Source organism: Garra rufa, chromosome 12 (genome assembly GCF_049309525.1).
Source record: "Garra rufa chromosome 12, GarRuf1.0, whole genome shotgun sequence".
In the NCBI taxonomy this organism is placed as follows: Eukaryota; Metazoa; Chordata; class Actinopteri; order Cypriniformes; family Cyprinidae; genus Garra; species Garra rufa.
The window spans coordinates 41,780,657-41,799,998 of record NC_133372.1 but is presented as its reverse complement, the minus strand read 5'-3'; the positions used below and the strand labels follow the sequence as shown (position 1 = coordinate 41,799,998).

General features: G+C 40.6%; 1 protein-coding gene across 1 annotated transcript; it reads left to right on the top strand.

The window, feature by feature from the left end:
- The first annotated feature begins 7,309 nt into the window (after positions 1 to 7,309).
- On the top strand, positions 7,310 to 19,109 carry sdc4 (syndecan 4). Its single transcript, XM_073852104.1, has 4 exons — positions 7,310 to 7,532; positions 16,155 to 16,358; positions 16,789 to 16,990; positions 18,135 to 19,109. The coding sequence occupies exons 1-4, from the start codon at positions 7,473 to 7,475 to the stop codon at positions 18,293 to 18,295; spliced, it is 627 nt and encodes a 208-aa protein (XP_073708205.1). The 5' UTR covers positions 7,310 to 7,472; the 3' UTR covers positions 18,296 to 19,109.
- The last annotated feature ends 233 nt before the right edge of the window (positions 19,110 to 19,342 follow it).

Genomic DNA, 19,342 nt, shown 5'->3' with positions numbered 1-19,342 from the left:
TCGAGGATGTTCTCCGATGATACCCAGGATCTTTCCTCTGGGCCGAACCCCTCCCAATCGACCAGATACTGCAGACGACCGTTCCGGCGTCGGGAGTCCAAGAGGGAGTTAACCCGGTACGCCTCCTCGCCGTCAATGATGAGAGGGGGAGGTCCCTGCACAACGGTCTCCTCTAGGTTCTCCACTCCTCCCGGATCGTCAGCAGGCTTGAACAGAGACACATGAAAGGTGGGTGAGATACGATAATCTGCAGGTAATTGTAGACGGAATGACACAGGAGTTATCTGTTTGATTATCTGAAAAGGACCCACGTACCTGGGGCTTAACTTTTTGCAGGGTAGGCGTAGTCGGAGGTCCCGGGTTGAGAGCCACACCCATTGGCCGGGCTGATACGGAGGGTTGGGCCGGCGTCGACGATTAGCTTGGGTCTCAGTTCGACGAACCGCTCTTTGGAGGTGAGTATGAGCTTGATTCCAGACCTCCTCGCTGTGTTGGAACCAGGAGTTGACCGCGGGGAGATCGGATGGCTCCCCTGACCAGGGAAACAGAGGAGGTTGGAAGCCTAGGGTGCACTGGAAAGGAGTGAGGTTAGTGGCTGGCTTACGTATGGAATTCTGTGCGTATTCGGCCCAGAAGAGGTAACGACTCCAATCCTCCTGGTGATCCTGGCAGTAAGAGCGTAGAAAACGGGTCAACTCCTGGTTCAGTCTCTCTGCTTGCCCGTTGGACTCCGGATGGTAGCCAGAAGTAAGGCTGATGTTCACCCCAAGAAGATGGAAGAAGTTGGACCAGAGACGTGAGGTGAATTGGGGGCCGCGGTCTGACACAATGTCCTCGGGTAGTCCGTAGAATCTAAATACTGAGTTACAAAGAGTCTCAGCAGTTTCCAGGGCCGTAGGTAATTTGTGTAGTGGTACAAACCGGCATCCCTTGGAGAAACGGTCCACTATGGTGAGGATGGTAGTGAAACCCCTGGAAGGTGGAAGATCGGTCACGAAGTCAATAGCGATGTGGGACCAAGGACGTTGAGGCACGGGTAGAGGTTGGAGGAGACCAGCGGGGAGCTGTCTGGGAACTTTGGAAGTGTTACACACTGTACAGTTCTTGATGTAAGCGATGGTGTCAGGACGTATGGAGGGCCACCAGAAGCGATTTCGAAGCATTTGGAGAGTAGCCTCAATTCCTGGATGACCAGAACTAGGGAGAGAGTGGACTTCAGAGAGGACTCGGGTTCTGAGGTTCTCGGGGACGTAGGTGAGTGTAGCAGGACAGTTCTCTGGAGGGGGTTCTCTGACTTGACCCTCAGCAATCTCAGTCATGATATCCCAAGTAACTGGAGCTACGATCAGTGAGGTAGGTAATATGGTTTCAGAAGTTGGGGTAGGTTGTTCGGGTTCATAGATGCGAGACAGAGCGTCCGCCTTGGTATTCTGAGATCCTGGCCTGTAGGTTACCTGGAACTGGAAGCGCGTGAAGAATAGCGCCCACCTGGCCTGACGATGATTGAGGACTTTAGCGGAACGTAGGTATTCCAGGTTTTTGTGATCAGTTAGAACGATGAATGGGTCTACTGATCCCTCCAGCCAGTGTCTCCACTCCTCCAGTGCCAACTTGATCGCCAACAGTTCACGATTGCCCACATCATAATTTCTCTCAGCCGGACTCAACTTGTGAGAGAAGTAGGCACATGGAAAAGTTTTAGGAGGCTCTCCCTGCCGTTGCGAAAGCACAGCGCCCACGCCGGTGCTCGAGGCATCTACCTCCACGAGGAATGGTCTGCTGGGATCAGGGTGATGAAGGATGGGAGCAGTAGTGAATTTGTGACGTAAATCATCAAACGCCTGAATGGCCGCTGGTTCCCAGTGGAGACGGACATTTCCCTTCTTAACCATAGAAGTCAGAGGAGCGGCTAGGGTACTGAAGTGACGAATAAAGCGGCGATAGAAGTTGGAGAAACCCAGGAATCGCTGAAGCTCCTTTAGTGTTCTGGGCCGGGGCCAGTTACGTACTGCCTCCACCTTCCTCTCATCCATAGCCACTCCCTCACTGCTGATGACATAGCCAAGAAAGGTGATCCTCTCCTGATGAAACTCACACTTTTCCTGTTTGGCGTATAGCTGATGTTTGATGAGACGTTGAAGAACAGCCCGGACGTGTTGGATGTGTTCAGTGTGGGTAGCAGAGTAGATCAGAATATCGTCAATGTAGACAATCACCCAGCGGTTGAGCATGTCTCGGAACACCTCATTGATGAATGCCTGAAAGTAGGATGGACTGTTCGCCAGGCCGAAGGGCATAACCCGGTACTCGTAGTGCCCAGACGTGGTAGAGAAGGCGGTCTTCCACTCATCGCCCTCCCGGATGCGGACGAGATTGTAGGCCGAACGTAGATCCAACTTGGTAAAGACCTTAGCCGTCCGTAATTGCTCCAGAGCTGATGGAACGAGAGGGAGTGGGTATCTGTACTTGACCGTGATGTCGTTGAGAGCCCGGTAGTCTATGCATGGACGAAGACCTCCGTCCTTCTTCTTCACGAAGAAGAATCCGGCCGAAGCGGGTGAGGTGGAAGGACGAATGAATCCCTTAGCCAACTCCTCCTGAATGTATGTTGTCATAGCCGCCGATTCAGGTTGGGAGAGAGGGAAGATACGTCCTCTAGGTGGTGTCGACCCTGGGTTTAGGTCGATGGCACAGTCTCCAGTACGATGTGGTGGTAGCTGGGTGGCTTTGGACTGGCTGAAGGCTTCGAGCAGATCCTGGTATTCAAGAGGAATGTCTCCTCCTGTGTTGAGGTGATAGAGAGGAGTCTGGATAGGGATGGGTGGTTGGTGATGTTCCTTACAGTGGGATGACCATTTAGTGATGGAACCCTGATTCCAGGAGATGACGGGTTCATGTAGGTTGAGCCAGGGGTATCCAAGGACAATGGGTGATTGTGGTGAGGAGATGATGAAGAACCGGATGGTTTCCTGGTGGAGCGGCTCTATACACAGTGTGATGTCCTTGGTGATATTATCAATCCTTCCAGATCCTAACGGTCTCCCGTCGAGGGCGGCCACTGCCACAGGAGGAACACAAGAAAGGATGGGGAGATGATTAATATCCACGAATCGTGAGTCTATAAAGTTACCAGCGGCTCCAGAGTCAATCAGAGCCGTGGTATTTACAATCGTTCCATCATAAATCAACTTCACAGGAATCTCACATTTGCTCAGAGGAGATACACTCCTACTCACCGATGTGGATGGACGAGGTGGTCTTGTCGGACAGGTAGCTCTGATGTGTCCGGCTTGTCCACAATACAAACAGAGGTTACCTCTGAGCCTTCTCTCTCTCTCCTCCGTAGAGATCTTAGTTGCTCCTAGCTGCATGGGTTCAGAAGGAGCCTCAGTGGTGAAGGATGGGAGTGGCAGAGATGTGAATGATCGATTGGGTTTGCGAGCTCTCATGATGTTGTCAACACGAATAGACAGATCGATGTACTGGTCAAGTGTGAGTCCCTCATCCCGACAAGCCAGTTCCATCTGTAGTTCAGAATTAAGTCCCCTGCGGTAGTGAAGCTTGAGAGGCTCGTCGTTCCAACCGCTCTGTGCTGAGAGAGTCCTGAAAGAGAGTGCATAATCCGCTGCAGTCCTTCTTCCCTGACGTAACAGCACAATCTGCTCTCCTGCGTCGCTGTTCTCTGAGCTAGGCTGAAACACATCTCTAAAGCGTTGTAAGAAGGCATTGAAGGACGGGAGAGTAGGACGATCCATCCTCCACACTGCGGTAGCCCACTCCAGAGCTCTTCCAGACAGTAGTGAACACACAAAAGCAATCCTTCCTTCATCATTGGGGTACAGGTGAGGTTGTTGGCTGACAAAGAGTGAACATTGAAGCAGAAAGCCTTTGCACTTACTCGGTGTTCCATCAAACTTTTCGGGGAAGGCCAGACGTGGGCCGGAGATGGAGACCGGAGCAGGTGGTGGAGGAATTTGTGCGACAACAGGTGGTGCAGTCGGCGCTGCTGGCATTTGAAACCCTTGTAACATCTGAGTCAACTGTTCCGTTACCTTGGTGAGTTTCTCCAGCTGAGCCTGATGTACAGTCAGAACTGATGCTTGAGCGGTGAGTTCCGTGGTGATTTGTTGAACTGTCGCTGGATCCGTTAGTGGCGAAGTTTTCTGTGACGAAGTCATGGCTGAGTCCGGAGGCGTTAGATCCATTTGCAACAGTTTATTGCATACACACAACGATAACAGGCAGGGGTCAACAATAGCAGACTGGGATACCGTAGACAGACCGTGAGAGTTTATCAGAGTCCAGGCAGAAGATCGGGGCTGGCGGCAAGCAGAAGGGATAGTCCGTGTAACAAGCGTGGGTCGAAGAAAGGCAGGCAGCAAACGTCCGATCAGTGAATAAACAATCCGGTTGGTAACAGGTAAGCAGTCCGATTTGAAAGCGCTCAGGATTAGTAGCATAACTATAAAACTTCGCGAGGACCAAGCCAGCGCGGTCCTCCTAAATGGCCGACAAACAGGATGTGACCTGAGAGACCCGGAACCAGAAGTGAGCGTGCCAGGTACGGGGATTCTGGGTAATGTAGTCTTAAAACTCCGGTGATGGTTCCCGCTGACGATGGTTAGAGGGAGCCACAGAGACCGTCTCTGTGACACAGGGTCAGATATAAAAAGACTTATTTTAGGCAAATGTAAAAGCTCTTTCACACCAAAAGTGAAATGAATACATCTCAGGCTGAAGGAAAAGTATAATGTATTATTTAAAAAAAAAAAAAAAAAAAAAAAAAAAAACCACAAATGTTAGTTAGTTAGTTAGTTAGTTAGTTATAAAAGTTTAAGCATTAGAATGGTTAAATTAGATTTTTGAAGGTCAGCAAGACAAAGACACTGGTTAATAAATTAGGATTAAATACATAAAGGATATTTGTGTTATTTGAAATATTTAATTATTGCAGGTTTGCGTATTCTGAGTTTGCATTTCAGTAGGTTTTTTTTTTTCTTTCATTTTGAGGAATATTGAACCTGTTTTTTGTTATTTTTGGCGCACACACACAACGCCTCTGCACTTACTTCAGATTTCTCTCAACCTGAGGACAGCACTGCAAAAAATGCTTTTCTTACTTAGACTTTTTGTCTTGCTTCCAGACAAAATATCTAAAGATTTTTAAATCAATAAAGATTTTCTAGACGAGTAAAAATTATTGTCTTGTTTTCAGAAAAGACAAGTCAAATTAAGTGTGTTTCTACTTGAAGCAAGCAAAACAATATGCCAATTTGTACTCATGTAGAAAATCCTTCTTGATTTAAGATTTTTTTTTAAATATTTTGGCTGGAAATAAGGCAAAAAATCTAAGAAAAGCATTGTTTTTGCAGTGTGTAGACTTGTCAGTCAATAAATGGAAAAAGCAAAGTAACTAGCATTACTTCTTTAAAAAAGAACCTCTTTTCTTGTAAAATAAAAAGTAATGTGTTACTTTACTAGTTACTTGCAAAATGTAATCCGATTATGTGACTTTGATTCTTAATACCATTACATTCACCAAACCACTAACAAGTCAATCTGAATCTGAATCAAGTTAATTTGACAGGAAAATTAAGCATTTAAGAGGATTTTGATACAGTATTTGGGGTATTTTTGAACCTAAAGGCCTATACAATGACCATTTACATACATGAGAGACTATTAACATGACAGTATTGATTAACAACTGTACAAGTGACTTGTACTGAATTTGCATTTCTTGCCACACTATTCTTACTAATAGTGAATTATAATTAGTGACGCATTGCTTAGATGATTAACCTACTTTAAAGAAATGCCAAGAAATTCTAGTTTTTGTAATAGAGTACATTTCTGATGACTTTACAAAGAATTGATGGTTTCAGTGATTACAAAGAGATGATTTACTGTAATGAAGTTGACTTGGGAGGAAAGCTCTTTTTACTGACACTAGTGTCAAGTTGGGACATGCAAAAGTGGTTTCAAGTTCAAAGTCATGCTAGAATAGAAATGTTGCGATATGAGTGAGAAGAACTATTCCATCAGTTTCCAGTTACTACGATTGGATAAGAACCAAACTGATGCCTTTTAGTGGAAATGATAGCTGTTAATTCTGATGTAACACTACTTAAACCTGAATGTAACTGACGTTTATGCAAAGGAAAGAGGATAAAAAATTATCTCGCCACCTGGAGATGGTTTGCTGATCTTAAGCGGTCTCAGGCTAAACCAGCTAAATCTGAACACCAGGTTAAGATCAGCAGCAAGCTATCTGGGCTAACTTCTGTGAGTAGAGGAAGAAAAAAAGAACACAAAACTTTTTTATCAGCAATAGCATCTAATTATCATTGTGGTTTCTCGTTTTTCACACTGCTTAAGAGAAAGGGGAAGAACAATCCAAAAGTACTCAAAAAAAAAAAAATCCAGGAAGTTTACGTCATTAAACTTTCCATGAGCGTCTCGTTTTCCTACTTTCTTCTTCCAAAACTTCCTCAAACCATCAGAAGCCATATGTTATCATGTAATATTCATAAAACTGAACCTGTACTTTATTTAAATTAAGTAGACATTAATAGTAAAAAGCGTACAAATCAATTTATTACACTCTTGTTTTATAAAAACAGAGCCCTAAAGCCTAGAGGAATTTTTTTCTGGAATGTTTGCTTCATAAATATTGTGTTGAAAAAAGCTTGGTTGCTCCCTTATCGATTTTTTTATACCTAATAAACTTTAGGTATAAAAAAATCCTTCATAATATTTATGTGAGAAATTATACTCTGTCAAAATGTATGGATATTGATGAAAACTGCTCTTTTTTAATATGTTTTGAATCTAAAAGTATGTGTTAACTTTATGTTGAAAGTGATGATTTAAGCATTATAATTCTAAACCTTGTTTAAAGATTTTTAAAAAGTGTAAACATACATTTTTCTAAAGAGTTAAAGTTAGTTGGAAAGTGAAATTATATACCCTGTCGTTTTAGAAATTGTACGATATAAGTACGCTAACCATGTGAAATTGTCAAAGAACGAAGGATTTTGTATTTATAAGAGATTAATCTTAAAACAATTGTATAGTGTAGCCAAAAAAACTATTCTTATCACCGTATAATTTCTTTTTAAAACGTTCTCCTCGACATCCTGAATTCTAATGTATTGTGTTGTAAACCTGTTGCGTCTGAACTCCGGAGTTTCCGAAATTCACGTCACGTTTTCGTCTTTGTCCTGATTGGCTGCGTACGAAAAAGAGGCGGGTCTAAGGTGGTGACTGCTCTGAATAAAACTAAACGGGATCAATCGTTACACAGGAATACTGCGTACCAACACAGAGGATAACAGCAAGAAATACGCGATAAAAATCCACATAAAAAAGGATTAACAAAACCAGGAACGGTTTATTTTGATTTATAAAAGTGATTCACTTCGGAACCTGTCACAACTTTCATCACCGGGGCTAGTTATTTTGAAGAGAAGATGTTGAAAGTTTACCTCATGTTGGTTTTATCTGCGGCTGCTGCTGTGTTCGCTGAATCGGTGAGTATCTTGTGGATTGTGTAACTTATATTACATTAAGCTAAGATAATGTAACGTTACCAAGTGTATAATCGAGCCAAATTGTGTTGTTTAATCACAAATGACGTGTTATATTTGTGTTAGCTAAAGCGTTAGCTCTCTGACAACAGACCTGTTGAAACAACAAAGGCTTCTAAGTTATATATTCAACAAATGTAGCACTTCAGATTAATGATTTAGCTTTTAGACAAGTCTGCTCGCTCTTTGGTCCAATCTTCCAATGCTGGCGCACCTCAAATAAACCTCGAGTGTAAGATTAGACAAGGAATAATTAGTTGTGGAGTTGTGGTTTTTGTGATGTTCAGTTTGTGTGTTTATGTGATATATTTAAGAGAGTAGTTTTATGGCTTTTGGCACCAAAACTAGTCTTGCTCATTTTTGTTTTGGCTTTTTTGCCAATGGCTTTCATGTGACAGTTTTTGCCCTCAGGGATTTTTTGATTAGCATGGATTCAGTCTATGAGGTTTACTTTTCCATCTGTTCATCCACTGGAGCACCTGTGAATGGGATGCCACAGCTTTGTGTTGGCCAGTTCTTTCATAACTCAAAAGAATAGCTTGCTGCAGATGTCTGTGGAGCTGAAATAGAAGACAAATGCCACCCAGTGTGCCTGCTCAGTCAGTCAGTCAGCCACACACACACACACACACACACACACACACACACACACACACACACCCTCAAACAAGTCAAAATGCAAATTCTTTGGGCCCAAACCTTCCATTCTCTCACAGACCTTTGGAAAGGTGTTGGCGCAGATCTTTATCTACACTTCAACATAAACAGATGCAGCTTTTGTACTCAGAGACGGCATCTCGACCTTGTCTGTCGATGGTTTTAGTGTGTATAATTGTGTAATCCACTGGTAATAGAACAGTAAAGCAGCTGCGCTGTTAGCACTACATCGGATGGTGTGATATAATCTCGGGTGGGAATGTGAGAACAAGCTCACAAGCACCAAAAGCCCTGTCCTTCGAGGCAGAGAAGGCCGCAGCATTCCTCAAAATCATGCAGAAGTGTCTGTGTTCCTTTCATCCCCCTCCCTCTCCATTCTTTTGCATTTTCCTGAGGAATGTGACCCCTCCTGACCTTGACCAGCCCTTCTTTTGGGATTTCACACACTTCGGCGGATTTAAATGGTCCACCTCTTTCATCCAGGTCCCTCCTCTTTAGCCACTGGACAAGTTTGTGTGGCTTAAACTCAACATGACATCGACACTTTAAACCTCAGTAATAGGCAAAGTAGGAGTGGATATTCTCAATTTGGCCTTGGGTTTGTTATATTTGAATATTTGAGTGTAGCTTTGACCACCTAACCTGATAAAATATCTCTTGTTAGAAACACATGTTGAGTAAACAAAAAGTAGCAGTGATATTGTTAACCTCCCAAGATTTTATTTCAGGATTTGTGTCTTGTGTATATAACTTTTTTTTTTTCCCAATATGTGTCTGTCTAACTATTAATTTTAGTGCAGAAACCATTTTAACTCAGGAATTGTTAGTGAATTTCACAAAAAGTAACACATTGAATGGTATTTTCACAGCTAATTTTAATTTTTAATAGTTTAATTATGATCATGCATTGTTATTATTTTAAGTGTAATGACCATGCTAGATGTCTTGCTAATGATTGTGTTATGAATTAGGTATGAGGTGATTTGCATATGAATAGGTTTGCTTTTATTTATTTATTCAGTTGTTTTTAGAGTGCAAAGCTCATCTGAATAGCTGTTGAAAGGCAGTGGATGTGATAAATACTTTCGCCAGGATGTAATAATGATTTCTGCATTGCTGTCCACTGGCCTATTAAATTGCTTTTGAGGCAGGAATGTTGGCACCAAGAGAGATGGCTTTATTTGCTGCTTGGGTGAGAAAAGAATTATAGTTATTAAAGCAACACGCAGTTGTTTATTAAAACAAATGCAATGCCTTATGCTGTGCACTTTTGTTTAGCAAGTCCAGAGGAGTGTCTTGAGGCCATGTAAAGGGAATCCTGTGCGTTCTAGAGTCATTTAGCAGACCACATCCGTCACCGTTCCAGTTCTGTTGCTTGTGGAGCTATTAACCATATGCCAGACAGGCTTTAGTTGGAAATGCTGATAACCAGCCACCAGCTGTCCAGTTCCTCTTTCTTAAGTTGGCCTATTTTTTTTTCTTCTGCTTAGCAGTAATTAATAGCTTGCTCATCATAACATATTAGCAATTAGGTTTGTGATATCTGTATTCATCTGAATTGCCTTTTTGTACCTAGTCTTTAGTGCTAAGTTTCTTTGTGGACTACACCCTCCCCCTAAGCAATGGCAATCCCATCAAGCCTTTTGTCTTTCTTGGCGTGTAAATGTTTGTACTCCTTAAAATACCCATTCTTCAAATAAACACCCGTCTGGGTGTTTCTCAGGTCTCCAGACTTGAGTTGGAGAAATCTTGGAGTCTAATCACCCCATTGATGTTCCTACAAAACCACGGTGGTCTTTCACATCTAATAACACATTACTGCTAACTTGCAGTATCCTGGATTAGCTTTCAAGTCGTTTTCATATTGAGTTTTCATATTGTTCTGAACGCTCTTTTACAGGTCCATTCATGCATAGTATTAATAATGATAATAATTGAGGGCCTCTTAATACTCCTACCTTTGATTTTTCTTTTTACTTTCATATTATATTTTATAATTGATTATATTACTTATTGTAAAGCGCTTTGGGGCGTTATATGTGCTCTTTAGTCTCTTAGTCTGTTAATCTTGACGTTTCACATTTCAGGCTCAAATTAATGGCTTTGAAAAGTAATTAAAGAGTAATTATGTTACTTTAAATAGCTTTACCTGTGAACATGATTGTTTCCTGTTGAACACATAGTGTGATATTCTTCAGACAACCCACCAAATGATCTGTCTAATAGTTTATTGGTGAACATATTTGCCTAAGTTTTGATTCCAATCTAAATCTCTGTTAACTTCAGGTTTTAAGCCAGTCAGGAAAGGTCTGAACTCCTCATTCCAGATTACACAATACTGATTGTTTGGGCTATTCAGAATGACTCATTGTGAATTAAACAGTCTTTGACTTGATGGTGAGAAGCGTCATTAATGAAACAGATAGAAGGAAAGCGTGATCACACTTCCTGTGGGAGAGAATAGAGGCTGACGACAATGAATCTGAATAGTCCTTTTTGTGTTGTTGAAGATTTTGAAGGAAAAGTCCAATCGTGTTTCCCTCGCATGCACTAATGCTTCAGGGCTTTGAACAGGTGTTGAGGTGAGAATTTGGCATGTGGTTGAACAATGACGTATCGTTTAGCTGGCAGGTGAGCCTTTCCACCCCGCTGTTGTTGAGATTCAGCAGAATTTGCAGGAAGGAAAAATAAGGCTATAAATAGTTTCCCGTAAAGGTGGAAGGAATTCTCCTGATATGCAAGTATGTTTGTTTGCAAAGTAGGACGTTCACTCTGTCCCGGATGAGGAGTGTGTCTCATGAGGAGAACATATGACACAATACACTGGTAAATCCGATTGGTGGGAGCGACAGACGCCGTTTGTGTTGATGACCGAGGCTGTAATTGGTTGTGACCTGAAAGGACAACAAGGACAGTCTTCTGTAGTGTGGCTTTAATGGGTCACCAAAGAATCCCACTTCTGTGAAATGTTCGCATTCTTTGTTGACCTACCAGTGACTTCTCATACACAGTAGCTGCTTTGTAAAACTCAGATGCAGTTGTGTTTATTTAAATATTGGCCTTTAGACTCAAACAGTGAATAATCACCTGATCACCACGGACAGTTTATCACAGTAATGGATGAGTCACTGATTTTGTTATCTTCTCCCTGCGTCTCCCATTGTGACTCAATGGAACAGATGCCGGACCATTTGTCAGCAGATGGTCGGATTTGCCCCTAGCTTTGCTAGTCTTGACTTGGGCCTCGTTTCCTAAGTTGGTTCATTAAGGGTGTACTCACACTAGGCACGGTTGCTGTGAACCGGGCTCGAGTACGATTGTCCCCCCTCCCCACTCCCCCTCTGGCCTGCACTCACATAGGGTTTCAGCATTCGTGCCGGAGCACGCTTACGTCATTATGTTGCGATGGTTTCAGGATAAACAGGAAGAGCAACGCTCGCGCTGAACGCGAAATAGTTTACTTTGTGGATAATTATTTTAAATCGTTTGGTCCGCGGTGGTCCACAGCCCTCTCACAGCCTATTATTAAACAGGTCTTTCGCCTTTGTGGCACGAAAATTTCCGCGCAATCTTGCTGTTCGTACGAGGAGGTTTTTAATTACCAGCTGAAGTGCAGCAAGGACTTTGCAGCTTTGATTATGGACTATAAAAACGCTGATTACCTCGCAAAAACGCGACATCACGTGTCCTGTTCCGTGCTCCAGCACGGTTAGCGCTCACACTGCATGCGAACCGCACCCGAGTCCAACTGAACCGTGCTCTGGCCCACCTCTTCCAAGCGGGCCAGGGACGGCTAATCGAGCCGCGCCCGGGCACGGTTCGGAGTAGAGGTCGACCGATATTGGTTTTTACCGATACCGATAGCTAGGCTGGACCACACTTAGCCGATACCGATTAATTAACCGATAGTTTTTGAAAATAGATACTGAACGGCAACTAAAATACTGCTCTGCTAGTTTTAAAAAAGTAATAAACCATACTTTGTAAATTAATAAAAATATTAATTTTAATTATATATTGATCATTAAAGTTATTTCATAGTTCATTAATGTTAACAAAATAACACCCTAACAAGGAACAACACTTCTATTCTACAGCTTTCATCAATCTTAGTTGATGTTACAAAAGGGCTCATTGTAAAGTGTTATTTCATATTAACAGTAGGGGTGGGAATCTTTACATTTTAACAATATGTAAAATTGCAGTTTCTATGCTTTTTGTTTATATTTGGAATCTCTGTATGTTAGTACTGCCTTATTAAAATTAAGATTCAATTTAATTACGATTTTCAATAACAACTAAAAATAACCATGCATCACATTCTCAGTTTTCAATATTACTGCACATGGCTATATTTTCATATACATTTTATATAATTTATTTTGAGCAAAATTTACTTTATTTTTTTATTATATAAGCAGGCTACTTTTAAACCAATTACTTATTTAAAATAAGTGTTCTTTAAGTATCCAAAAGTTAACAGACAATAGTTATTTTTTCCTTTCGTTTGATTATTACTGATGAGATCATTGACAGTGGCTGCTTTAACAGGCTGCATTCAAACGAATGCACAGATCTATTTCGATATATCAGATGCCCTGCTCTGAAAACATAACTGACTGTGTGTACATCAGTTTCGTATAAAAGTATTCGAAATGGCAAGTGCATTTAACCGCATCTGCAATCGAGCTTTTTAGGACGAAACAAACACAAATTGCAAGTGAAAGTCTGTCAGTGCGCGAGTTTTGTGCATCTAATATACTGCATTACAAACTGCAGAAATGGAGGCACATGTAAAGTAAAAAACTGCGGGTGGAAGCACGCACTGTCAAGCAATGCACACGAGTCTCACAGTGCAAATTCTGTGCAACGAAGCCAGCAGCGTTTCAGACGCTCACGCGTGCCATATGCGGGGAAAAACACAAGCTCCTTGAAGAGAGGGTTGCGATGCAGCGCTGCGTTGCGCGGACAACTCGCAGGTATCTAACACACACAGGATGCGTCGTGTAGTTCAAGCAGAAATCTAAAACAGTTTATTTAATCACCAAATGGGCAAATGTTTACTTCAAGAATGATCAAAAAAGCGGCAAAGATTAGTTTAAACAACAGATCAAATGGAAAGAGAAAGTACGATCTATATTGTTGTAGTCATTTAAGAAAATGTGTTATCTGTTTTACATTTATGTTTAAATATTATTTGTTTGTGTTTTGTTTCAGTATAATCTGTTAATTACGAAAGAAGTGTGTGTAATTTGTAAATGTCATAAAGGACGTGGTATGAATTGGACGGCAATACGCCGGGAGAATTGGGGTCAGACACAATTGTTGACCACTTCCACCTTTTTATTTGTGGAAAATCCCTTTTTAAACGAATTTCGTTTTGAATAATTTTTATCTTAATTTTGAATACATATTTTTGTTGATCAGTTATTAAAATCAAGTAAGAACAAGGACAATTGCATTGTGAAATAAAGTGCGTAACAAGATGCAAACCTACCATGCTTCCGCGGCCTGAAGAAAAGGCTAAAACATAAATTATAGCTCTATATGAAGCATACAGACTTTATTAGAGCTACAGAAATACGAATTTATCACTTAAATGCACAATCTTCCAGCAGGGTCAAGCCTTTATAAACATTAACAACAATTTGGGACAGATATGTAATGTAAAACTGTGAATGGCGCGCTGTGGCGCAGCAGGATTCTGTAGGCTGACTGAACACGGTTTGCTTTCTCACATCAAGTCTTTAAATCTGCAATTTTGCTGGCTACAAATATGACCAACTGGATATAAATCAATGCAAATATATGGTAACAATCCTGACATTTAACATTGGTGTCTGACTTAACCTCTCATACTCTATGACAGCGGAGCGGAGCGTGAGCCGCTTCAGCAAAGAACGCAATCCGGAAAAACTATCGGCATGGATTTTTGCCGATAACCGATAGTTCAGCCAATCAACTATCGGTGCCGATTAATCGGCAAAACCGATACATCGGTCGACCTCTAGTTCGGAGCACTCACACTAGTCAAACGAACCGCGCTTTGGTGGTCAAACGCACTCGGGCACGGTTCAAACTGCCTAGTGTGAGTACACCCTTACACAGCATTACAGAGCCATAGTCATACTTGTAGACGTGTGTCATCTTTAAATCACAAGTCTCAATCACGAGGGTTGCCTAAGGGAATAGTTGACTCAGAACTACATATTTGCTCACCCTTGTTGCATTTCAACCTCTATGTGCACCAGTTTTAGGACTACTTTAATTGACTTTTTGGAGCTTGACAGTGCCCGTCTCCATCTATTGTGTAGACAAAAGCAGAATGAACACTGATAAACATCTCCTTTTGTGTGAATGAAAGTCATACGGGTTTGTAATGACATGAGGGCAAGTAAATTCGTTTTGGGTGAAATTTGTATGTTGCTTTTGTTTCTTTTACATGCTGGTGAGGGGCTTTTTGGTTATTGTTGAGAAATTAAAAACAAAAGCATTATTTCCTGCACTGCGACTGAGAAATTAAGGGACTTTCTTTAGCAGTCCGTCTTAGTCTAGAGCTTGGTTGGTGGACTTTTTAAAACTCTTTCAAGTGGTTTATATACGTTTACTGAGAAGTTAATGGTTGCTTATGGGAATTTAAGCATCGGTTTAATTGAACCGTGGCTTTACGCTTCTTCGGGTATCCGCTGTACTTTCTTTTACAGTTTGTTTTCCTCAGAGCTGAGCGTTTCTTAATGCGGGGGATTTTGGAGTGGGGTTTCACAGCACTGTAAGGCTGAAAACCATAAAGTATGTCGGTCTCTCTCCCCACACCCTCTTGTGGTTTCTGTCGTTCTCTGTTTCTCGCTCGTCTTTTTTCTTTTATTATCTTCGAACACCCCACACCCTCTTGTGGTTTCTGTCGTTCTCTGTTTCTCGCTCGTCTTTTTTCTTTTATTATCTTCGAACAACAGAGCAGGCTAGAGCTGACTTGCAGTTTCATGTGGCGTTTGCATGATCCCGGTTTTCCTGGAAAATGAGTCAGTCAGTCCCCCCCGGTCTCCATTTTAAAAACCCCTCCCTTTTGCATCTAGAGCCATTTTACACATAAAAAGTTGTATTTGAGATAAACTTGAAGTCATTGTTGCTGCACAGAAACCCCAGCAAGGTGTGTTTAAAATTTGTCTAAGGTGGTTACGCCATGAGCGCGCACCTGTGCGTTATGAATGTTTTTGCTTTCCCGGTATGTGAAACTTTTCAGTGAGTCATGTTTGATTAAATCTGTTTTTGACAGCGAGCAGGAGAGCGAGACAGATAAAGACCCTCAGCCCCTGTCCGATGAATTCTTGCGTCGTTTTACACAATGGCACCGGACCTGTGCTAACTTGCCTCTTGCCTTTCCAACTCACTTTGAGGTCAAGAGTGAATTGATTGTAATACAACATTGTGTGAACTTTACACTTTAGAAATTACGCTTATAAAAACATTCTTTTTTTTTTCTCCTGTAAAAACAGCAACAGTGAAACCAAAAATTCCAACTTCCAAAGGAAGACAGACAGGAAAAGAGGAAAACAGACAAAACATAAATCTACTTCCTCCTATTATGCTAATATGCTTAGTCTGTTAATTGCTTAAAACCCATTCACAGTGATTGGCCAAATGGTTCTGCTAACGTGATTAACATCAATGGTGTCTTAATTAAATTAACTGTGGTGCTCTCGTGGAGCGATCGTGATGTCATGGACAAAAGTCTATGCATAAATTTTAAAGTGATTTAAGATGTTTTCCACCAGGTCAAAACATTCTTATGCGATGTTTGTGTTGGATTATAAAACATTATAAAAGAGTGATTTTGTACATTTTTCTTTGGTGATTTGTCTTGAAAAACATGGCGCCAAGTGTTCTCATTTAAATGTTTACTCTCTGTAGGTACGAGAAACAGAAACATGGGTACCTCTGAAAAACAAGTCGCCCCATGAGGATTTGGAGTCTTCCGGCAACTCTCCGAATGAAGATTTTGAGTTTACTGAATTAAACCCAGCTGACGATGAGGATGGCTTTGATGATGATGACGACGAAGAAGATGATTATGATGGCTCAGGCTCTGGGTTTTTAGAGTCCACAGATAGTGAGGTAGATATAATTTTTTTTTTCTTGATGACAAATTGAGTAACGACTATTGTGATACTATACTACTCAATTTTAAGTGAAAATGCTCTTTAAACAATTAAATTATATTTTCTGTTATTACAGCAAATAAACAGACAATGCAATGCAACCAGTGTCTGATTTGCAACTCTTATGAGCTGGGTGTTTTTAATGAATCTCAAAGTGACTCTCAATTGAGTCACACTGACTCGTTGGCCTAAAGTGACTCATTCATGGTTGCTGAACTGACTCACTGATCCAAAAGTCTTTACTTTGGATCATATCCGACTTGAATTGGCATTTCCTTCTCATGCATGCTTCTGAGTCATAAAACCATTAGTTGAATTACTAATTGGTTATTCATATGACAGATTTGTTATTTATGCATCCGATTGACTGGTTTTTCCTTTTTCAGAATGGTCTCTTCAATAATAACCAGATCCCTGAATCTGAGGGTCCATTTGCACCAAAGCCAACCATCAATTATGAAATTCTGGTTAAACACAATGAGGTCGGCCAGCGTGGAGAACCAAATCAAGGCGATGACCAGCACAGCAATGTGCTCATGACCCATGCTGGAGAAGACAGCATGTTTAACAACACAGAGGTGCTTGCAGGTAAAGAGATGGTTTGATTTGGTTATAATAGCGATGGTTTGATATACAAAGTAAATACAATAATTAATATTATTGTACACTAGCATTCAATGTTTGTTTTAAATTAAAAATAAATATAAATTCCTTCAGTTTGAGGTTTTGATGATCCAGCATTTTCCAATGGTATTTTAGTATTATTAATATAGTGTTATATACAGTCAAACCGAAATGTATTCAGACACCTTCAAAATTTCTCACATTATCACAATTTTAGAAAATGGAAATAAAATATGACAAGAACTCTAGAGTTAAACTGTCAGAACAAATTCATTTTGATAATGTCAGATAACTCTGATATGGTCAGGTCAAAGTGTCAAATCTTTGGTCCTAGATTTTTATCAATTTTACTGGTAGTCTACTGCATGAAGAATTTTTGGGTATGATATGTCACGGTTTATTTTATTTTGCTATCCTAATTTACAGAAATTAACTAAATTAACTAGTGTCCTGCACCCACTATTATAAAATATCAAAAATTATATCTGGTGTCTGAATAATTTAGTGTTGTTAGTATTTAAAATTAGCTTCTGTTTTTATGTATTTTTAAACTAGTTTTCATTTTAATTTTAGGTGTAGTAATTATGTATTGAAGCATGTTTTTGCAATGGGATTTTCATTTTTATTTTTAATTTTAAAAAATCCTAAAAAAAAAAAATTATCTTGCGTTTTTCCTTTTTTATTTATTTTTTGTTACCTCTATGGAATAAAAATAAATAAATGGGTAATTGTGACTATTTCATATCTTTTCTTTATATCTTGCAATTCTCAATTTGTCCGGATTGCGAAAAAATAAAAAATAAAAAGCTAGAATTGTGAGATGTAAAGTCAAAATTTCAAGGGAAAAAAAGTCTGAATTGTTATATAAAAAGTTAAAATTACCATTTTTATTTTATCCCACTGTGAAAAAGTTATTTATTTATTTTTTTTGTACTTCAACTGTTCACACTCAGCATTTCATATAAGTTTATCATTAAATATTTTATTTCAACTTTATTTTAGTTACTTAAAATATAACAGCACAACAGTAATAACAAAACTGGTATTTTCCATTAAGGATATGTCTGTAGGTTGAGCCTCCCTCACATTTTCTATTTCTGTTTTACAGCCGTTATTGCGGGCGGAGCAGTCGGTTTGGTCTTTGCCATCGTCCTCATCGTCCTGCTGGTCCACTTCGTTCTCCGCATCAAGAAGAAAGACGAAGGAAGTTACGACCTGGGCAAGACGCCCATCTACAAGAAAGCTCCTACCACAGAAATCTATGCATGAGCATCCGCACCCTCCCGTACCTTCTCTCCCTCTCTTTTGAACTATAAGCTCACACAGTGCCTCGGCCCCGACGGGCCGCCGCCAACCTCTCACGTACCACGAAAACCGCAGAAGGACCTCACACGAATAATTCACTCTGACTGGACATTTGCATTGAAATCTTAAAGTGACTCGGAGGGGATAGCGTCTGTTGCCAAACCGCTCGATTCAAAAGATGTTCTTGTCTTTTTGTTCTCGCACCCTATCCAGTTTATTGCCTTTTCAAGACGTGGCCCATTGTGTTCATTATTTTTTTTTTTTTAAATAAAACACTACAAGGTGCAGTGGAGCCGTTCACAGATTAAAGGCTTCGGATTGACCATCGAACCAGCCGTTAACAGTCAGTGTCACGATCGGTGCTACAGAAGGGATGGTTACTGTAGCCTTTTTACGTTATCGGATGTCTTTCGTTTTAAATCTGTGTGCTGTCAAATTTATTTCCTTGTTTAAACATCAGAGGGGAACCAAATTGAGGGCATGCAGTATATGTTTGAAACTAAATTCTGTGAGAGCAAAACCTGAAATCGGTTTGCTCTACTATGTATATTCATTTCAACCAAGGTGTTATGGTACATTCCTCATATCTATATGTCATTGCTGTAGTGGTTTTGTGCGACGAGAGACTAGATCCACTACAGTGCTGCTTGACTGTCAGCTAAGCTACTTTAACAGGTACAGATGTTGTTGATTGAGAATCAGTTCACTGCAAACAGACTTTGTGCATCCAGGGATCTGTATATAGCCATTTGAATAAAATGTAAAACTTTGGTACTTAGCCATTTCTTGACAGCCTTTTATTTACCAAATATTTAAATGCCAAAATCATTTTGTTTATTGTTCTTATATTTCATCCCGGTATTCGCTTTCGGCGTAAAGCCTGTTGGTGAAACGTATCTTTCAGAAACATGTTTTGTTTTGAGAACAATGACCAATGCTAGTACTAACTTTTTTTGTTTCAGTGTTTTTGTAGATGTTCTTAATTCCTTTTTTATTTGGTATTAATTTAAC